Source organism: Heteronotia binoei, chromosome 6, assembly GCF_032191835.1.
Source record: "Heteronotia binoei isolate CCM8104 ecotype False Entrance Well chromosome 6, APGP_CSIRO_Hbin_v1, whole genome shotgun sequence".
NCBI lineage: Eukaryota > Metazoa > Chordata > Lepidosauria > Squamata > Gekkonidae > Heteronotia > Heteronotia binoei.
Genome location: NC_083228.1, coordinates 129248149 through 129269161, shown reverse-complemented (window position 1 = coordinate 129269161; position 21013 = coordinate 129248149). Strand labels below are relative to the sequence as shown.

The 21013-nt window shown below is 48.1% G+C and overlaps 1 protein-coding gene across 1 annotated transcript in view; it reads right to left on the bottom strand.

The window, feature by feature from the left end:
* MFN1 (mitofusin 1) overlaps positions 1-15377 on the bottom strand; it is a 41261-nt gene extending 25884 nt beyond the window's left edge. The window contains exons 1-6 of the mRNA XM_060242551.1: positions 15311-15377; positions 10548-10669; positions 8400-8535; positions 5979-6141; positions 5560-5684; positions 2400-2508 (exon numbers count right to left, since the gene is read on the bottom strand). Coding sequence (XP_060098534.1) covers positions 2400-2508; positions 5560-5684; positions 5979-6141; positions 8400-8535; positions 10548-10662 — 648 coding nt within the window. The 5' untranslated portion in view covers positions 10663-10669; positions 15311-15377. The remainder of the gene's footprint in view (positions 1-2399; positions 2509-5559; positions 5685-5978; positions 6142-8399; positions 8536-10547; positions 10670-15310) is intronic.
* Between the last annotated feature and the right edge of the window lie 5636 nt (positions 15378-21013).

Sequence of the window (21013 nt, the reverse complement as noted above, 5' to 3'; positions counted from 1 at the left end):
CAACAGCGTCCCCCACTTGTGCAACTGGAAACAATCAGCAGAACTCAACTGTAAGTTCGGTAGGACAGCCAGGTTAATGGTAAGACCAACCTGTAGCATGCAATGGAAGCAAAAGCCGAACAGCTGGGAAACTGAGCCTTCCAGTGTCCAGTTCAGTTCCTGCCTGGTTACATGGCCTTTGGCGGGCTGTTATCTTACAGCTTGAGCCCAAAAGGCAGATAAGACCAGCCAACCATGTCAGGGCTGCTGGAAGGAGTCCAAGAAATGCCCTAAGCATTCTGAACACTTCAGGTTTCCTATATAAATAACTGGTACTGTTATGCAGACCTCCAATAGGCAAGTGCCGAACCAGACAGTTCCCAAACTGGGGCCAGCTATTATCTGGGGACCTCCCAGGTTTGCAGAAAAACATCGAAAGGACTGCCCTCCCTCCCACCACACACAGACAACGTTTGGCATATAAATCTTGGAAGTTAGCAATACCTCTGGGTGGGGTGAAGGAGTGGCAGGAAAGGAGTAGAGGAGCCTATATGAGGAAGGAGAAGCAAGCAAGGGTGATGGCTTATGGGGGAGAAGAGGAGTCAAAGGCAGCAGTGAGGAAGGGAAAACTGGGGGTTCTAGTTCCCTGCCAGTCCTTAATAATATGCTGTTACTCAGGGGGGGGGGTTGGTAGAAAAAGCCCGGCGGGAACTCATTTGCATATTAGGCCACACCCCCTTGACATCAGCATTGTTTTGCACAGGGTTTTTTCATGTAGAAAAAGCCCAGCAGGAACTCATTTGCATGTTAGCCAGCACCCCTTGACATCAGCATTGTTTCGCACAGGAGTTTTTCCTGTAGAAAAAGCCCAGTGGGGACTTATTTGCATATTAGGCCACACCCCTTAACATCAGCATTGTTTCCCACAGAGGAGTTTTTTGTAGAAAAAGCCCAGCAGGAACTCATTTGCATATTAGGCCACACCCCTTAATATCAGCATTGTTTCGCGCAGGGGAGGGTTTTTGTAGAAAAAACCCAGCAAGAACTCATTTGCATGTTAGGCCACACCCCGGCCAAGCCATCCAGAACTGTGTTCCTGCTCAAAAAAGCCCTGCTGTTGCTACAAATTTACAAAATTGTAACTGAACTCCACGGCTTTGGCCCACATTTAGAACTCTCTCCCACGAATGGACTGAATCGCAAGAGTCGGAAGGGGCCATGCAGGCCATCTAGTCCAACCCCCTGCTCAGTGCAGGATCAGCCTGGAGCATCCCTGATAAGTGTATAGTGTTGAGGTCACGTGGCTGAACTCCTTGCCTTTCTTCAAAGAAGTGAAGGCTACAGGCACCCCCCCTCCCCCCCAAACAACAACAACCACCCAGGTCCAGACTTTGCTTAGTTTCACTTCAGGTTACTGAATCGTAGCACCCGGAGAATTGCACAGCGGATGACAGGCCAAATCACTCCTCTGGGATTTTTTTTTAACACCAGGCACCTGACAGAAGCCAAGCACTGGCACACATCAGCTTCACCCCCACCATTCTGAGACACCCATGGGCATGCCATCTCCCTTCATGCTGTAATAGCATAAAAAACAGCAATCAAACCAGGAAGAGCATAAAACCACAGCAATAAAAACAGGCAGGCCATAAAACAAGTGCAAAGCATGGAATAGCCCTTTAACTGAAAGCCTGGGCAAAGCTAAGTATTTGAGCCTGATGCCTGTAAGAAAAGGCGGGGGACAGACCAGCCTTGCGGAGAAGGGCAGATGGGAAAGCCCAGTCTCATCACTGTTTGTGCCACCTGTGCAGGAGGGATGGACACAATGACCAGGGCTTGGGCAGGCTAGACAGCAGAGGAGGTTTTTCGTGAAGCTAGGCCCCTCCCTGGATAGCCCAGGGAAGCCCAATCTTGTCAGATCTCGGAAGCTAAACAGGGTCGACTCTGGAAAGTACTTTGAAGAGAGATCTCCTTGGAATACCAGGAATTGGGTGGCAGGGGCAGGCTTTATTCAGCCACCTCCCTGAATATTCTCTAGACCAGCAGTAGGGGTCAGTCACCTGAGGTCGCCATGACTTCCAGGTGCATATACACACTTTCTCTCTCTCACACACACACACAAAAGAGAGAGCAACCATAAAGCTAATGCTGACAACTGAGCGAGGGTCTGTAAGAAAGGGGGTGGGTCTCCTGAACAAAGGGAGGAGGAAACCCACAGGCAGAATCCCTGCGCTGACAGCATGGGCGTCTCCAATTCACGTGACGTTTCAGATCCTGCCAATCTGCTGTAGCCGACTTCACAAGGCTGTTGTGGCGATCGCCTCTGCACACCGCCGTGCTCCTTGGAGAAGAGGGGGCAGGGAGAACACACCACAAGTAAATGTTGAAATCCCACCCCCCGTCCCCCCCAAAAACCTTACCGTATTCATGAGAGTTGATTCCGAGTTGGCAACTAAAACAAAGACATCAGCGTCCAAACAGAATTTGTCAATCCAGCTGTCGAGCTCCGTGGTTACATCCGTGCCAGGGCTGCGGGGGCGAACAGAAAGAGTGTGACCCGGTTGTCTCTTCTGCCAGGTTACAAAAATACAAACAGCGAAATACATTTGTGCCAGGAGGAGGAAAAGATGTTGCACCGGCCTTCCGTTCCCTGCACAGATGCTGTTTGGAATAATTGAGATGAATCAACTGCCATCACACATATGCCAGTATCCTGCCATGCAGCTAAGAAAGCTTAAATGCCTTCAAGTTTTCTAAAGAGGGAGTAGCACTTAATCCCCCCCCCCCAATTTTACAGCAATCTATTGAGTCCCCTGAAATTTTGTTTCTAGAATACAGCAGTTCTTCATGAACATCACAATCGGGGATGGGTGGGGGTCTTTTGTGGGAGGGGGGAACTGGTGGAAACTGCCACTCTCCCTTAAATAAACTTACAGGTACTTAAGGGTTTGGATTTTTTTTTAAATCTTGTTGGATATAACCACTATCAGGACCAGAGGGTCTCCCCAACTTTTTTGAGCTTGTGGGCACGTTTGGAATTCTGACATGGTGTGGTAGGCGCAGCCACAACGCTGCAGCCATGGGAGATGGAGCCAGTCACAAAACGAGCACTACAGTTTACCGGCAGTCACACGGCGCAGATCCTCATGCTGTGGCGGCAGCTATTGCCAAAGCAAGGTTTTTTTAAAATCTGCGCAGCCATTCAAATTTTCAAAAGCCAATCAGAAGCCTTGCTGAGTAAAAAAAAAACACTCCACCTGGCCCTGCCCACTTCCTAGAAACACTGGTGTGCACCAGAAAAGGCAGGGCTTTTTTTTGTAGCAGGAACTCCTTTGCATATTAGGCCACCCACCCCTGATGTAGCCAATCCTCCTGGAGCTTACAGTAGGCCCTGTTCTAAGAGCCCTCTAAGCTCTTGGAGGATTGGCTACATCAGGAGTGCGTGGCCTAATATGCAAAGGAGTCCCTGCTACAAAAAAGGCTCTGAGAAAAGGTATCAAGTGGGCCCCACGCTGGGGACCCATGGTTTGGGTAGCACTGTTTCATTGTAGCAAGCCACTATAAACCCAGTTTTTAATAGATCCCAAAGAAGCTACCCAACACAGCTAATGTTTTTGTTTCTACTGTTAAGCCAAGACTTCAGATATCCCTACCCACCCCCAAAAGAAATTCTGATTAAATGGTTTAGAAGAAGATGATGATATTGGATTTATATTCTGCCCTCCACTCCGAAGAGTCTCAGAGCGGCTCACAATCTCCTTTACCTTCCTCCCCCACAACAGACACCCTGTGAGGTGGGTGGGGCTGGAGAGGGCTCTCACAGCAGCTGCCCTTTCAAGGACAACCTCTGCCAGAGCTATGGCTGACCCAAGGCCATGCTAGCAGGTGCAAGTGGAGGAGCGGGGAATCAAACCCGCTTCTCCCAGATAAGAGTCCGCACACTTAACCACTACACCAAACTGGCTCTCATGTAGGAGGTCATGCAGGGACATGCAGCTGGAAAGAGAATCAGCACAAATTATTCTCTCCTCCACTGACAGAGACGAGCAAAGGGAGCAAGAGTTTACATGAGACTGGGCGCTCTCGGTCTCCTTACACGGCACCCAAAGCCATTCCCAGGGAACCTCCTTTCTGGCAGGCTCAAAAGGGGATGACAGATATCCTCTCCACGCTGTCTGCTTCCTTCATGCCTCTGAGGACTGCAGCCAAAAGACATGACCGACTGCACATTTAAGAAAATATGCCAGCGAAGCGAGGCATGAGGAGCCAGCGGCAGCAAAGAAAGCTCTGGATCATGAAGCTTTGGCCATCATAAATCTGTTAGGCCCAATTAAGGCTATGAAGGCAGAGACCTTCCCTTCTCCACCCAGGCAAAGCAGCGACCCAGGCTTAGCACAGCGGCACCATCTCTGCCATCCCCACTAAGCACACGTGGCTGTTTTGCGTGGGCTGTGGCACAGCTTAAACAAAGACTCCCGTGGCCCCAGGCAATTTTGCATGGAGAAGCTCTTCGTGAAGCTGCCTTATACTGAGAGCCAGTGGTAAAGTGTGCAGACTCTTATCTGGGAGAACCAGGTTTGATTCCCGACTCCTCCACTTGCAGCTGCTGAAATGGCCTTGGGTCAGCCATAGCTCTCACAGGAGTTGTCTTTGAAAGGGCAGCTGCTGGGAGATTCCTTTCAGCCCCACCCACTTCACAGGGTGTCTGTTGTGGGGGAGGAAGATAAAGGAGATTGTAAGCTGCTCTGAGATGCTGATTCAGAGAGAAGGGTGGGGTATAAATCTATGGTGGTCGTCTTCTTCTTGAATCAGTACTTTGGTCCATCAAGGTCAGAATTATCAAAGATTTCAGGTTTTCATGGCTGGCATCATCATTAGGGTTTGTAGAATCTTTCGGGCTCAAGTGCCGTGTTCTACTGGAGAAAGTTTTTCTTCCAAACTTTCTCCAGTAGAACATGGCACTTGAGCCCGAAAGATTCTACAAATCCTAAAGGTCAGAATGGTCTACTCAGACTGGCAGCAGCTCTCCAGGGTCTCAGGAGGAGGTCTTTCTCATCACCTACTGCCTGGTCCTTTTAACTGACAATGCTGGGGATTGACTCTGGGCTTCTCTGCATGCCAAGCAGGTGCTCCACCACTGAGCCATGGCCCTTCCTCTCACCAACCTCCCCTTTAAATCAGACCTTTCAAGCTTTTAGGCACAACAGGGTTCTCTGTTTTTGCAACGATTTCTGGAACTGGTCCGTGTTCGGAAACATTTGTCCTGATGATTTTCTTAGCCTTCTGGACACCCAGAGTGGGCCCGCTACCTTTCGAAAGGCCAGGCACAGATGACTCGAAAACAACACGGAACGCTTTTGTGCTCGCGCTTGTGTTTGGCGAGCAGAGAGTCTCAACAGCTCGGCCAAGTGCCAGATGCCATCTTTAAAGTTCAGTCACGAGGTTTCCTCTCACTCCTGTTGGCCCTCCGCCAGCTTGTGTACACCAGCTGAGCGTTTAAAGGGGGAAAACCACTGCCGAGAGGGAAACCGGAGCTCCACCACCCTGGGACATCTTCTGAACAAAAACCGACGAGCGTACCTGTCCACTAACACCAAGTCGTCTCGGAGGAGGGCGCACTTGGCCTTCGGCCAGAACACGTGCACCAGGCAGCCAGCCTCTAAGTCTTTATCCATGTGGAGGGCGTGGGCAAGCTGATTGACCGTCTACAAAGAAACCAGCATGTTAGGCGGAGGGCCAAAACATTCTCGACGAGTATAACAAGTCAGAAGACAAAGAAGCTGTTTCTCAGCTACACTGCTAGTGGAGCTAGATTTCCAGTTCAGCTGCCCCTTAGAGACCAGCAAGATTTCCCATTTCAGTTTCAATCCCATGCCTTTATTGGCATAAAAGCAGCGGCGATTTGCAATCAGAAATAGATATGGAGGCCCCCCCCCCGCCCTCTTGGGCCCCGGAAGAAGGTTTCCAAACAGCAGTCCGGAGCCCTGTGAAGGCCCTACCTTGACGCTCTTCTTTTCATCAGAGCCTTCGGTCATGAGGTAAGCCTTGTCCCCGTCCGTTCCCTCCACGCTGAGGAAGCAGTTGGTGGTGTGGCCGATGCCGCTGGGGAGCACTTTGTCCCACAGCATGGCGTTGATGACGGAACTCTTGCCACTGCTGGTTCTACAGAGGGGAAGTGCAGTGTTCAGCTCACTTTCCTTTTACTTTCGGTGTGTGCGTGTGTGTGTGAGAGAGAGAGAGATAACACCTGGAAGTCATGGCAAACTCTGGTGACTGCCCCCCACTGGGGGCCCGGAGGAAAGTCAGGAAGGTGGCTGAATAAAGCCTGCCCCTGTCCTCCGGACTGCTGGTATTCCAAGGAGGTCTCCCATCCAAGTACTTGCCAGAGTCGACCTTGCTTAGCTTCCAAGATCTGACAAGATCGGGCTTGCTTGGGCTGTCCGGGTCAGGGGAAAGCACACACTTCAAGAGGGTGACTTTAGACAAGGCTGGGGGCATCCCATTTTTTTTTAAAAAAAAACAACAACCATTCTGAGACTGGAGAATCCGAGCTCTGCCCCCAGAAAGACACATCCACGATCAGTAGGTTTTATGCTATTGCCGACTGAGAATATCTGCAGCGTTTCTTCTTTCGGGAGGGGCCACAAGCTACACAAAGCATTGGCCCCTCCCAAATAAAAATCTTATTGTGGAATTAATTTATTTAAAACATTTCTATGGTGCCTTTCCACCCGATTTGGGGCCTGCTAAGGCAATAATTATTAAAGCATCTAAACACTCCCAAAACATTCAGAAGCGTATGTACCTACACGCTCGCGCGTGTGTGTGTGTGTGTGTGTGTGTGTGTATATCGGGGCGGAAAAGATAACCGTTTGTTAGACTCTTAAGTTTCTATTTAAACAGAAGGCGTCAAATATATGGATAGAAAGGCAGAACGGAGATTTACGTTAGTACAGCTGCTCTTACAGTTCTTTTAGACTTAAGACCCCTTTAGAAGGCTTCAGATATATGGATAAATTTTGATGGTTTGATTTTGGTGTTTTATATTGTTGGGGGTACAATAGAAATCCCCCAACATATGAACATATGAAGCTGCCTTATACTGAACCAGTATACTGAACCAGCTGCCTTATACTGAACCAGACCCCCCCAGTCTTGTCTACTCAGACTGGCAGCGGCTCTCCAGGGTCTCAAGTTGAGGTTTTTCACGCCTATTTGCCTGGACCCTTTTTAGTTGAAGATGCCGGGGATTGAACCTGGGACCTCCCGCTTACCAAGCAGATGCTCTACCGCTGAGCCACCATCCCTCACACACATACATATATAGAATCATAGAAAAGTTGGAAGGGACCTCCAGGGCCATCTAGTCCAACCCCTGCATGATGCAGGAAATCCACAAGTAGATCACACACCCCCACACACCCACATCCCCGGTGCCACTCGCTCCATGCACGGAAGATGGCAACAACACCAACAAAACCTCCAGGACCCCTGGCCAAACCGGGAAAACTGCTGCCTGACCCCAACATGGCAAACGTATAAACGATGATGAGTCGCAACCAACGTGTGGCAACCCTGGCAGGCTTTCAAGGCAAGAGACATTCACAGGTGGGCTGGAAGCTTCTTTTCAGGGCTTTTGTTTGTAGCAAGAACTCCTTTGCATATCAGACCACACCTCCCTGACGTAGCCAATCCTCCAAGAGCTTACAGGGCTCTTCGGACAGGGCCTACTGTAAGCTCCAGGAGGATTGGCTACATCAGGGAGGCGTGGGCTGATATGCAAAGGGAGCTCTTGCTACAAAAAAAAGCCCTGCTTTTTATTTTAAAATGAAACCAGAGTGCCTCTTGAAGCAGCACATTCCACATGAATTCCACACTTGCGCCGAACCGTCATGTGCAGACAGCTCTAACCTTAGGGGTTTGTTCCAGTGCGCCCAGTCCCTGTCTTGAGGATGGCTGCCCAAGGGGTTTTTGCAGGCAGAGCCCACAACAGAGCAAAGAATGGAAGAGCAAAATCATAGCTCCCTCCTTCCGCACCGGTTGCAACAATGGAGAATGTGCAACATGCTCTTTTTCATGCTAAGCAGTGGGGGGAAGGGGGGAGAAGGCCTAGGCTGGCAATTAACAACCAGACTCCTCCCCTCAAGATGAGGGGAGTGAATGGATCCCCAAAAGACTTAAATCCACCCAGGAAAAGGACTGGTGCCAATGGCATTGGAGTAAGGCAGGCCGTGAAGTTCTCTGATCAAATTCCACCAAGCGGCCCTTGACAGAGTCACCCAATCGAAACAGTCTTCGGCTTGAGTCACCCTTCGTGGGATCGCTCGTCAAGGAGACCTGGGCGAGGGAGGGTGCCAGTAGATCGTGCCCAAAGGCTGAGGCCTACCTGAGTGCCAGAGCATGGCCCATTTTCTCCTTACCTGCCGAAAAAAGCCACCTTCATGTGCCGCCGGGAGAGCACCTCACCAATGATGGTGAGCTTGTTTTTGTACGCCTGTATCTCTGCCAGGCCAGCCTCAGAGACGATGTGTTCCAGCTCTGGGTTTTCATGGGTTTCTGTGAAGGAACAAGTTTGTTACACAGTGACACACAGCACACTCTGTCTAGCACAGGGGTGTCAAACATGCAGCCCGGGGGATGAAACAGGCCAGCAAGCAAATCACTGTCATCTGCTTCCTTCTCCCTCTCTTGCTTCTTTCTGCATCACAACTTGCTTTGCCAGGCTTGCTCAATCACACAGGAGCCTCAGAGCAAAGCTCCTCCCTTGGGGAGGAAGTGGGGGAAGGAGAGCTAGCTTGCCAGGCTGTCTCAATTGCACAGCAGAGCTACTGAGCCAAGCCTCTCTTCCTTCTGTTTGGCTGCTGCTCGCCAAGCCAGTGAGGTGGATTAGGCTGAGTGTGTGTGTTTTGTCTGTGTTCTTTTAAAGTTTGTATCTCCCCTACCTGGCATTACATTTTGACACACATGTACCTGCTCAATGATGTGAAGATCTGGCCCTCATAACAAATGAGTTCGACATCCCTGATGCAGCACAAAGGCATCTCAATTTATAGAAAGCGGGGGTCCCCAACCTTTTTGAGCCTTTGGGCCCATTCGGAATTCTGACAGGGCATGGCAAGTGCGGCAACAAAATGGCTGCCGCAGGAGACAGAGCCAGTCACAAAACCATGTAGTAATAATACATGTAATAATACATGTAGATTCCAGTGTTGTGGTGGCAGCTGCTGCCAAAGCAACATTTTTAAAAATCTGCTCTGCCAATCGGAAGCCTTGTGGGGCAAAAGTCCCATGCTCTGGAATGTGTTCCTAAAAATACTTGGTGGGCACCAAAAAAGGTGTTGAGGGGGATGCCATGATACCCACAGGCACCATGTTGGGGACAAATTAATATAATAGAGAGGGAAAGAATATGGGACCCAACTTTTGGTGCCAGAAGATAAAGGCGCCTGACCTATTATCTTAGAGACTGGTTCCCCAGCAAATCTGGAGACCTAGACCAAATATTCCAGCATCTAGCAGTTTACTCTTGACCACTAAAACACAGACCTACACAGGATCACAGGCTGCATTCTCTTTTAAGGTGTTCAGAAAACCAACCAGAATTAAAAAGTTCAGCCTACTTGTTGCAAGAATTCAAACCCATTTCCCAAATATGAGAGCAGGGGCGTAGACTTTGCAATTTCCAGGGGGGAGGGGGGCACAGGGCTGAACCTCACACTCAGTAATCTACATGTTCCCCAAAAACATATTCCAACAACAAATAATCATATGGTTTAAAAAATATTTCCCCCCAAATAACTGGATTTGTGCCACTGCATGACACAAAGTGTTGGACTGGAGGAGCCACAGGCTAGATCCAATATGGCTTTTCTTATGTTCTTATTTAGTGCAACTCTGTTGCCTGCGTAGAAAAGCCCTCTCAGATAATCCAGTTTTGCATCGTTTGCAGAAAACTGGGAGAGCGGGAGCCTTCCTGACCTCCTTGGGCAGGCCATTCCGCAAAGTGGGGGCCACAACAGAGAAGGCATGTTGGGCAATGTTAGGAAGAACTTCCTGAACGTTAGAGCGATTCCTCAGTGGAACAGGCTTCCTCAGGAGGTGATGGGTTCTCCTTCCTTGGAGGTTTTTAAACAGAGGCTAGATGGCCATCTGACAACGATGGAGATCCTGTGAATTTAGGGGGAGGTATTTTGTGAGTTTCCTGCATTGTGCAGGGGATTGGACTAAATGACTGTGGAGGTCCCTTCCAACTCTATGATTCCATTATTCTATGAACTAATCTTGATTTTGCCGGTTCACAGGTTGGCACCTGTAGAAAGACCCTGCTCCCATTAGCAAAGCTGTCGCTACGGAGCTTGCGGGGGAGAGGCAGTCTTGCAGACATGAGGGTCCAAGGCCATGGAGGTTTTTGTAAGGGACAGTTAGCACATTTTGGGGGGTCCTCTGGAGGAGTGAGCTGGTGGAAATCAGTGCAGTCTTATGAGTACCAGCACCTTCTCTTTTTTTACAAAGTAAGCACTGCTCCAAAGATGTACAGCCACCGCCACCCCTGCCCATTCTGAACTAACCGTTAACAAAATCCGTTCCTTCTGTAACATAATCCAGCAGCTGTTCAAAAATAGCTGTGATCTTCTTCTTTGCCAGCACAAAGTGTTTCAGAGGGGAGGGATTAGTGTCTCCCATTATGGAACTGGAGGGAAAAGCGAACGTTAGAGAAGTTAGTTGGAACAGTAATCAAAATTCAGCTCCCCATGTGAGCAGGTCAAAACAGAATCCTTGATAAGTACCATCTGCTTGACTAAGAAACCTACACTGCTTACTCCATCCCCTTACTGTGGGAGGAAGCAAAACTGGGCAGAATCCTGGCCACAGAGAGCAGAGGTTCCAGATGAACTCATGCTGCTCTGTGCATGGTGCAATAGGATCTGATCTCATCTCCTTATGGCAAGGGAAAGCACTGATAGTAGGGAAAATGTCTGGCAGGACTCCATGCCCTGGAGAAAATTATTCCAAAGTTGTTAGCTACTGAGGACAGTTCCCATAGCAGTTGAAAGGTCACAGGGAGATCTCTACAGAAGTCTTCAAATGTATTTTATGAACGGAAGGGGCTCTTTTCTTCCTTGTTTGCTTATCATGGGGGCGGGAAGGAATCCACCCAATTAAACAACAAGAAGACTGCAGGTTTATACCCCCGCCCTTCTCTCTGAATCAAGACACTCAGAGTGGCTTACAATCTCCTATATCTTCTCCCCCCACAACAGACACTCTGTGAGGCGATTGGGGCTGAGAGGGCTCTCACAGCAGCTGCCCTTTCAAGGACAACTCCTGCGATAGCTATGGCTAACCCAAGGCCATTCCAGCAGCTGCAAGTGGAGGGGTGGAGAATCAAACCCGGTTCTCCCAGATAAGAGTCCACACACTTAACCACTATACCAAACTGGCTCTCCTATTCCATTCACAGTTAGCCCAAGCTTGCTAACGGCCCTACACTTTCAAACGTGCCATTTACTTTGGGGTATCCTTTGCAGCAAAGTTTAATTACAGTAAACCACATTTCCTATTAGTTGTTGTAGATTTTCCGGGCTGCATGGCCATGGTCTTGGTATTGTGAGGCCTGACGTTTCGCCAGCAACTGTGCCTGGCATCCTCAAAGGTATAACCCAGAAAACTGGAGTTCTCTCTGGGTCAAAGTAAGAAGAAGATGGTAGGCAGGTAATTTATATCCACTCAAGAAAGTGGGGTAGGGCTGAGTCATTATCTTGTGGGAGCCTCCCAGACTGTGACATGTTAAAGGAGGAGCTTTCCTGAGGAGGTTCTTTTATATATGGATTCTCTATTGAAACTCTAATCTCATCCGTAGTGCTGTTGTAAGATGTAAAGCATTTCATGTGCTGCAAATTCAAAAAAAGATTACTCAGGTGATCACGGTTGCAATCCAGGAAAATAAAACACTACTTATAGAACTGTTTGCCATACTGAAACAAGGCTTTCAACAAAACAAAATATATATAACTAGTGTGTTAAAAAGTGTCCTGCTACATTTAATGAAATCACAGTAAGATGTCTTAGCGTTTATTCCTCCTTAAAGATGAGCACAACATAATGAACAGTACCTTCCAACTCAAACGGAGTGTTTTCAATTTATGGTACAGTCCTAAGAAAAGTTATGTCCTCCTAAGCTTGTTGACTAAAACAGGTTAGGATCACACTGCTAATGGATCGTGCATTTGTTACATACGTTGCATGTCTCTTGCAATATATTTTTAGCCATCGCTCAAAGTGCTGGAGGTTCTCTTCAAAGCCCTAGTACTATTTGGGGCCACAGCAAAATGAAGGTCTCCAAAAATGAGCAGTGACTCATGAAAGCTCATACTTCGTCACAAATTTTGTTAGTCTTTAAGGTGCTACAGGACTCTTGCTCTTTTCTACTGCTATAGACAGACTAAAATGGCTACCCGTCTTGAAAGTCTGCATGTTCTTATAGGAACCTGCTCAGCTCTTACGATCTTCAGGTGAGACAAGGAGCCACCAAAGACAGTGCAAGGCAATATTACTTACAGCTCCCCTTCCGTGGAATTCACTCCCCACGTGTCCAACTGGCCTCCCTACTCCTTTGAGTTTCAGAACTCAAATAGATGCTTCTACTTTCTGGGGCATGTAGAAAGATGATGGGGAGGACACTGTTTTCCTCCCTCACCTTCTGTATCATATTGCTTTTAAGTTGGTGCTTGTTTTCACTGCATTTTGGTTCTAAGCAGATGCACCTGGGGAACTTTTCTATGGAGAAGCAACAAAAAAACACCTGAACTGAATAAAATCCCTTCTTTTTGTGTCAGAACAAAAGGCTGATTTCCTACTAGAACCACCTGCACAGATCATCTAACAGGCTTTGAATCTGCTTATACAATGCACAATCTCTCAAAATGTGAAGCTTAAGGGGATGGTGGCCTCAAGATGTCCTAAATATTTACATTTCCTTTGGAGGTCATGCTTCTAAGGGTGTCAAGTGCAGGCTGAAATGGATGATAAAGTGTCAAATACAGGTTGAAACTGACAAAGCACAGAGCTGGAAGGGACCCTAGGGTCCATCAAGTTCAATTCCCTACACAGTGCAGGAGATTCACAGCTACCTCCCTTCCCTTACTCCCCCAGTAACCCCTGCTCTATGCCCAGAGGAAGATTTAAAAAAAAAAAAACCCCTCCAGGATCTCTGGGTTAATCTGGCCTGGAGGAAAACTCCTTCCTGACCCCAAAGCGGCAATCAGAATTACTCTAGACCAGGGGTAGGGAACATTGGCTCTCCAGATGCTTTTTGCCTACAACTCCCATCAGCCTCATCCAGCATGGCCAATGGCTGGGGCTGATGGGAGTTGTAAGCAAAAAACATCTGGAGAGCCAACGTTCCCTACCCCTGGTCTAGGCACTAAGAAAGGGCCACAAGAGGCAAGCACTCGCTCCTGCCTCCAGCTCACCATCTGCTTAAATTCACTGTAAATGGTAAGTTAATCATAAATTCCAGGTAGCCTGGTTGGTCCCCAGGAAGATCCATAAACAGAACCCATGTAACACTTTTTATCAAGACCAACCAAAGATATACAAGATTCTGTTTCAATAATTTTCATTAGTCTTTAGAAGCTGTCGTCAAAGGATTTTTGTTTTTTTCATCAATAAGAAATAACAGTAAGTCTTCTGCTTGAGATGCTAGAGGGCCACCACCAACCAGACAAGACAAGCCAGTGATATGACTCCATATAAGGTAGTTTTATTTGTATATCCAAGCTGACTGTTCTTCTGGGGGTAAAAGAAACAAATGGCCAATTAGGAGCACCCGTTGATAACAGCCTTTTCCCAATTGTGTCATACTGACCTAGAAAAATAAAGGGTATGTGTGCGCTCCCTGGTTACAAGCCCTACGCCAAGTTCTCTGCACTATACGGAATCTGAACGGATTGTGTTGGAACAATGCCCCACTGTGTGTCGTTCAGTAACAGTTTCTTACAGCCTTCAAACCTACCCCATCTCCTTAAACCATGGCCTCAAGTTGACTAGAATCACACTGCCTGCTTGAGAAAGTACAGGTGAAATGTTAAACTCACCCACTAAATTGTTCAGTTTCTGAGAAATCACTGTGAACCAACAGAACCAAACTACTAACCCTGGCAAGGACCTCCCATGGAGCAATGCCCCCCAAACCCATTTTCCAAGTAGCATTCAAAACAAAAAGGCAACCATTCACACAGGACCTTTCCAAAACAGACTCCATGGAGCCATGACGGAGGTTCTTCTGCCTGCTTTCAAAAGAGATGAGTCAGCAGCTTTTCTAGCACACGGTGCCAAGGGGAGAGTTTGGGTATTTGACCTAACCTGACTACCTAGCTAATCATCTACTAAGAATCCACTATGTACATCTGTGGAAGTGGGTTCTAGCCCACAAAAGCTTAGACTGGAATGAAAGCACAGCAGTGTCGTAAACCTCCTTTGGACACATAGGGCTGCCTTAAACCAAGTCAGCAGGGAGGCTGAATTCAGATCGGTGCCCTCCTCTCTGACTGGCAGATCTAGCCAGGGGCACAGGTCGAGGTTTTTCACCTCCCCCGATCCCCTTAACCGAAGATGCCCTGAGACCTCCTGCGTGCAAGGAGACTCGGAGCTGCTTACAATCGCCTATATCTTCCTCCCCCGACCCTGTGAGGTGGGTGGGACTGAGAGGGCTCTCACAACAGCTGCCTTTTCAAGGACAACTCCTACGAGAGCTATGGCTGTCCCAAGGCCATTCCAGCAGCTGCAAGTGGAGGAGTGGGGAATCAAACCCGGTTCTCTCAGCTAAGAGTCCGCGCACTTAACCACCGCACCAAACAGCACCGAGCACGTGCTCGGCCAAGAAGTCATAACTCCAGTTTACCTCCCACCCGCTCACCACCCAGGCCCCTTTCTAGCTGTTGCCTTCTAGCACACACACACCCCGGAGGTTATTCTTGGAAAGAGGGTGAGGGACGGGTGATGCTAGGATGGAGCTGTGCCTTCCAACTACCACTGCACATAACTTGCTCGGAAAGTTTACTTGTCTCTTATAAAGGGGGTGCCCAACCAACACTGTGCTGGGCGCTGTACAGAAGTAAGCAGAGATAAAGTCCCTGCTTGGAATTCCCTTTAGATCTGGCAGAAGGAAACACCACCCCGATCCCCTTCCCGGTCACTGCTCAGGCGCGTCAGTTACAAATTACCGCCTCAATTACTGGGAAGAAGCGTCTCTCTCTCTCTCTCTCTCTCCCGCCCCATAAGAAGTCTCCAAGGTGACGCCCCCCCCCCCTCCTTCCCGCCGCCCCATTACCTGGCAACGCCGGCGAGGCTCGCCCCCTCCGAGCCCCAACGGCCTCCTTCGCCTCTCGCCCTACCGGGAGGAGGCCGACCCCACTTCCGCCTCCTCTCTGATCATCTTCCTCCCACCCGCTACGGGCGCCGACACCTTGAGTGAGGGCACGGCTGCGGGCGTCGGGGTCTCTTTCTGCGCGTGCGCCAACGCTTCCGGTGTTGCAGTCGCGGAGGTTGAACGATCCTTCGGTTCTCTCTCTAAACTTCTTCCCGGCATAGAGTTAGGAAAAGGCGACATCAGCGCACAAGAAGACTACCGGTTTCCATTGGGACGCTGCCCTGTGCGTATTGCAGAGGGGGTAATAATGCAGCGGGTTCAGGCAAGGACTAACCATTTGCAGGCGGCGGATAGACGCGCGTCAGAGCCCGTTCAGTCCAAAAACTGCCCGGAACGGGAGCTGAGGAGTTAGCCGTGTTAGCCTGTTGAAAAAATAGTAGAGAGTCTAGTAGCACCTTTAAGACTAGCAAAAATGTATTGTAGCAGAAGCTTTCGAGAAACACAGCTGTCTTCGTCAGATAGGATACAGCAGGAAGACCTCAGTTCGAATCCTAACTCACTGCCCACTTTCTCTATAGATCCAGGCGGGCAGCCGTGTTGGTCTGAAGCAGCAGAACAAAACAAGAGTCATGTTGCACCTTTAAGACCAACAAAGTTTTATTCAGAATGTAAGCTTTCGTGTGCTTCTAGTGCACAAAAACTTACATTCTGAATAAAACTACCAAAATTTGGGGTGGGGGTGACTTTGAACAAGTCACTTTTGTCAGCCCAATCCACTACAAAGGATAGACGTCATGATGCACGTCATGAGTTGGATCATTTATGACATTTTAGAACTAACTGTTCTCTTTCCATGGATCTCTGTGAGGTTTATATGGGGCCTAGATTAATGCTGCTCAGGTTGTTGGGATGATAAAGAGCAAAGCAAGGGTCTCTTTTTCTGTATTTGAAACAGATTCGTTGGAGAGATGTGCTCCCCTTGCAATAATGAACCCCAAAGGTGTTTTATCATCACTAGTCCTTTTCCCCATCTGAGAGTCCTACTGAACATAACACTTGCAGAGATCACTGTTTTATTGCTCACGCCACTGGTGAGTTCAACGTAGCAAGTTCATGACCTAAGGAACTCAACTTTTAAAAGTTGCTATTGGGGAAGGGGAGTGCCTTCGAAGACCCCCGACACATTTAACCCAGTACTATCCACAGACTGAGTAGTTCTCCAGGGTCTGGGGCAGGAACTTTCCCTGCTGTTGCCCGAGATGCAGGTGACTGAATCTTTATGCATGCAGAGCTGGAACTGCATTCAATGGTGTTAGTTGCAGCAAGAACTAGCATCATAGGCTGTTTTATAAAAATCAGTATGGCTAGACCTTGAATTCAGTAGGAGCTCACAGGAGCATAGCTCCTGAACCTTTCTGAGGGTTCCCCCTCTTCCTCCCCACCTACCTTGTCCATCGAATAGTAGGTGCAGCTGCATAACAATCCCTGGATTAGGAGAGTGGGCAGCCAGCCAGCCACCAGGGGCTTTGCCACACCCCCAGCAGCCCTCATTAAGCCCTGGAGAAGCCTGTGCCACCCTGTCTCCACTTATGTGATTTTGGGCAGCGGGTGGCTTGCTGGCCTTTTGACCGTGTGTGTGTGTGTGTGTGCAGGAGAGCCCCAGGCGAGCGAGGCCTGCTTACCTGGAGCTCTTTCTTGCATTGGGTTGCTTTTGGCTGGTGGGGGTGGCATATGCTAATGAGCTCCACCACCTATTTTTCTTCAAAATGACCCCTGAGTATGGCCATGTATATTCATATATTTTCAGCAAAATCCTCATCACTCTTAAACATAAGCAGGGTTTTTTTAAAAAGATGTTCTACTACCTAACAAAAACATCTTCACTATTCAGCTAGGATATGACATTATTTTAGATGGAACCTTTCATTTATTTCTTTTTGGCCCGGAAGAATCAAAAAGCAAACTGTCAGGAACAGCATTTTCCCTGCTTGATGGTGAAATAAGTCACTCAGAAACTCACCCACGCCAGCGCCATGGGACCAATGAATCTCTCTCTCTCTCCCCTAATCTAATTTAATCCATCATGCAATCAGCATAGTCATAAACAAATAAACAGCAGTCCAGGGAGGGACAGTGGCTCAGTGGTAGAGCATCTGCTTGGTAAGCAGAAGGTCCCAGGTTCGATACTCGGCATCTCTAACTAAAAAGGGTCCAGGCATAGGTGTGAAAAACCTCAGCTTGAGACCCTGGAGAGCCGCTGCCAGTCTGAGTAGACAATACTGACTTTGATGGACCAAGGGGTCTGATTCAGAAGGCAGCTTCATGTATATGTTCAGATTTCTCTCTGATCCTGACCTGAGTTCACATTAGTTTTATGTGTAGGCCACATTTGTTTTAACTAGTTAACTTTTTAAAATGAAAGCCAATTCCTGGAAATTCACACAGCAAATATGGCTCCAGAATCACAACTACAGTCCAGCGACCCAATTCTTCATAAACTCAACAGCAGGGAGGGCTCAAGAAATAAACCTTGGAAACTTTTGTTAACCGAGCCACTAGTATTGTGTTTTTGACATGCTGAAACGCTGTATAGATAGGTTGTGATTTACAGCACACTGAACTAAGATCTCTACCTTTGTTCTCTGTACAGGTCACAATCAATTTTGAAGAGATTTGTGTAGCCTTTCTTAAGCCTGGTTAAATATGATTTAATTTCTATGAACGTTCATCAGTTCTTATCCTTAATGCAAAGTGTGGCGGAGGGGCAAGAAACATCCTACTGGCTTGTGGGGAGCCAGCTGGCAATGGAGTTCCACCTGGGCTGAGTCTTGTCTTTCTTTCTCTAGAGACACCATCTAGTTTGTCTATGGCCACAGGCAGTGTTCCCTCTAAGCTGAGTTAGTGTGAGCTAGCTCACAGATTTTTGGCCTCCGGCTCACACATTTTTGTCTTAGCTCAGGAAAAACAGCCCCAGAGCAAATGTTGCTCACAACTTTCATGCCAGTAGCTCACAAAGTAGAATTTTTGCTCACAAGACTCCGCAGCTTAAAGGGAACACTGGCCACAGGCACCGGCTGCAGGGCAAGAGCCCAAGAAGTCATCTCTTGGGCTCTTCCCACCTTGGAGGAACCAGCAAATGGATCCTGACCAGGTCTAGACATATTGCTTTTATTTATACAGTACCGGTTTTGTTGTTACGAGTGCTTTTGGTCCCTTTGGGGAGAATCTTATATTCCGGTAGTCGGGTATGACCTAATCTGTGGATACCGAAATTCACAGATCGGGACCACACTGACATAAAACAGATGCTTACGCAAACTCCACCCCACCCCCAGATTTGCAGAAAAACCCAGAAACCTAATAAAATACCACACTGGAGGGGTTTTTTTTTTGGGGGGGGGGGTCTTGACCTCAAATTAAAGCCATCTTAAGGCAACCCTGTAGGCTTTTCAAGGCAAGTGGGTTGCCATTTCCTGCCTCTATGACTCCGGTATTCCTTGTCAGTCTCCCATCCAAGTGCTTACCTGGGCCAACCCTGCGTAGTTTCTGATATCTAATGAGATCTGTATAGCTTGGGATATCCAGGTAAGGGCTTGGGAGGTTTAAATCCCCCCAAATAAAGAGTGCTTTGTACTTCTGCACTGACAATGGGCTTGCATAGAGGGACAGCGTAAGCATCTGGGAGCCGCTCCAGGCCTGCTCACAGCATCAAGTGTCTGGGACTAGGGTGACCAAACTTGCTTAGGAGCCGCATAGAATAAATGTCAGGTGTCTGAGAGCCACAAGACATGAACGTTAGGTGTTTGAGAGCTGCAAGACAGGAAGGCAGGCAGGCATAGATGGGGGAGGGGGAAAGAAAGCAACTTGAAATGCAAAGTAATAAATAAATGCTTTCTCCAAGCTGCTGGCCGGTTGGCTGTGATTTAAAGAGACAAATGCCTTCTCCAAAGTGGCTGATGGGGAGTTGGCTTCAAGAGCCACACAATATGTGTGAAAGAGCCACATGTGGCTCCCGAGCCACAGTCTGGCCATTTCTGGTCTGGGAGCTGCTCTGGACACAGCTATGGCTCCCGGATACCATCACTGTCCGAGGCAGTGCAGAAGCCTGGAACCACACTGGGCTGGGTGACTGGGGACGGGCTTGGAAGGGAGCTGCTCCTGGGTGGGGGAAGGAGAATGGAATCCCCTCCCATACATCTTGCCAGCACCCACTTGTAAGTACCTAATAACAAGCGCTTTATGTGGAACTTAAGAAAAACATGTGGAAAGAAAATGGGGAGGGACGATGGCTCAGTGGTAGCGCATCTGCTAGGTAGGCAGAAGATCCCAGGTTCAATCCCTGGCATCTCCAACTAAAAAGGGTCTAGGCAAATAGGTGTGAAAAACCTCAGCTTGAGACCCTGGAGAGCCACTGCCAGTCTGAGTAGACAATGCTGACTTTGATGGACCCAAGGATTTGATTCAGTAGAAGGCAGCTTCATATGTTGAATGTCTAAAGCCAATCATGGAGGTGGCTAAAATATAATGTACAATCTCGTTACAATTAATTTCCCTTACGAGCAAAAATGGTCTCCAAGCTTAGTTTTTGACCTTGCCTAGTGTAGAGTAGACATAACCCACTTCAGGCTTTGCAGTCGAGACAAAATAGCTTCTGTCTGTATCTTTTGAACACTCAATGCTAATTTACCTATATTATTAATCTCTGTTAGGTTCTAAGATTTCATTGGCAATTTTTGTTCAATGTTTTCTACAGGCAAGGCTTAAAACCCTGATGTTCATAGCAAAGAGTAACGCAGATACCTCTGCTCCTGGAAGAATGAGGAAAAATGTGCATCAGGCGGACATATCCTTGCAGCTTATGACCATCGCTGGAAAGGATGGAGAGTGTTATAGAAACAAAAGAACAGAAACTTGTCAAAGAAGAAGATTTCTACCCCACCCTTCACTACCCAAAGGAGTCTCAGAGTGGCTGACAATTTCCTTTCCCTTCTTCTCCCCACAGCAGACGCCCTGTGAGGTAGGTGGAGCTGAGAGAGCTCTCCCAGAACTGTTCTTGAGCAGGACAGCTCTGCAAGAACTTGTGACTGACCCAAGGCCACTCCAGCAGGTGCATGTGGGGGATCAAACCCAGTTCTCCCAGGTAAAAGTCTGCACACTTAACCACTATCCCAAACTGGCACCAAAGGATAAGCTTGCACAGAAGGTGATTTTCAGGTTTCCTGATACCCACATGATGCTGACTGGCATTTATTTCAGTTCTCCAGCTTGGTATCCCACCAACTTTCTTCCACCTTGTTTAGAAACCGGGACCTTCCTGGGGCTGACACTCGAGACCAAACACAAATACTGAGATGGGCAGATTCTGCCCCATCAAAACATAAACATTTACTCTATACTCTTGAAAGATTTCCCCTAAAACCTGATATGGCAGATTCTGAATATATTTCAAGGGTTATACCCTGAATTATTTGCACAGTAGCCCTTGAAGTAGTATACAACTTGAGTATTCAGTTCCATTCCATTTTAAAAGTTATCAAGACAAAACATCCAACCTGTTTGATAGTGTGTGCAGAATGATACTGATGGCAGCACCTTAAAGGCCAACAAAATTTCCAGGGTAGAAGCTTTTAGGATCCAAAGCTCTCTTTGCCACCTGAACACAAG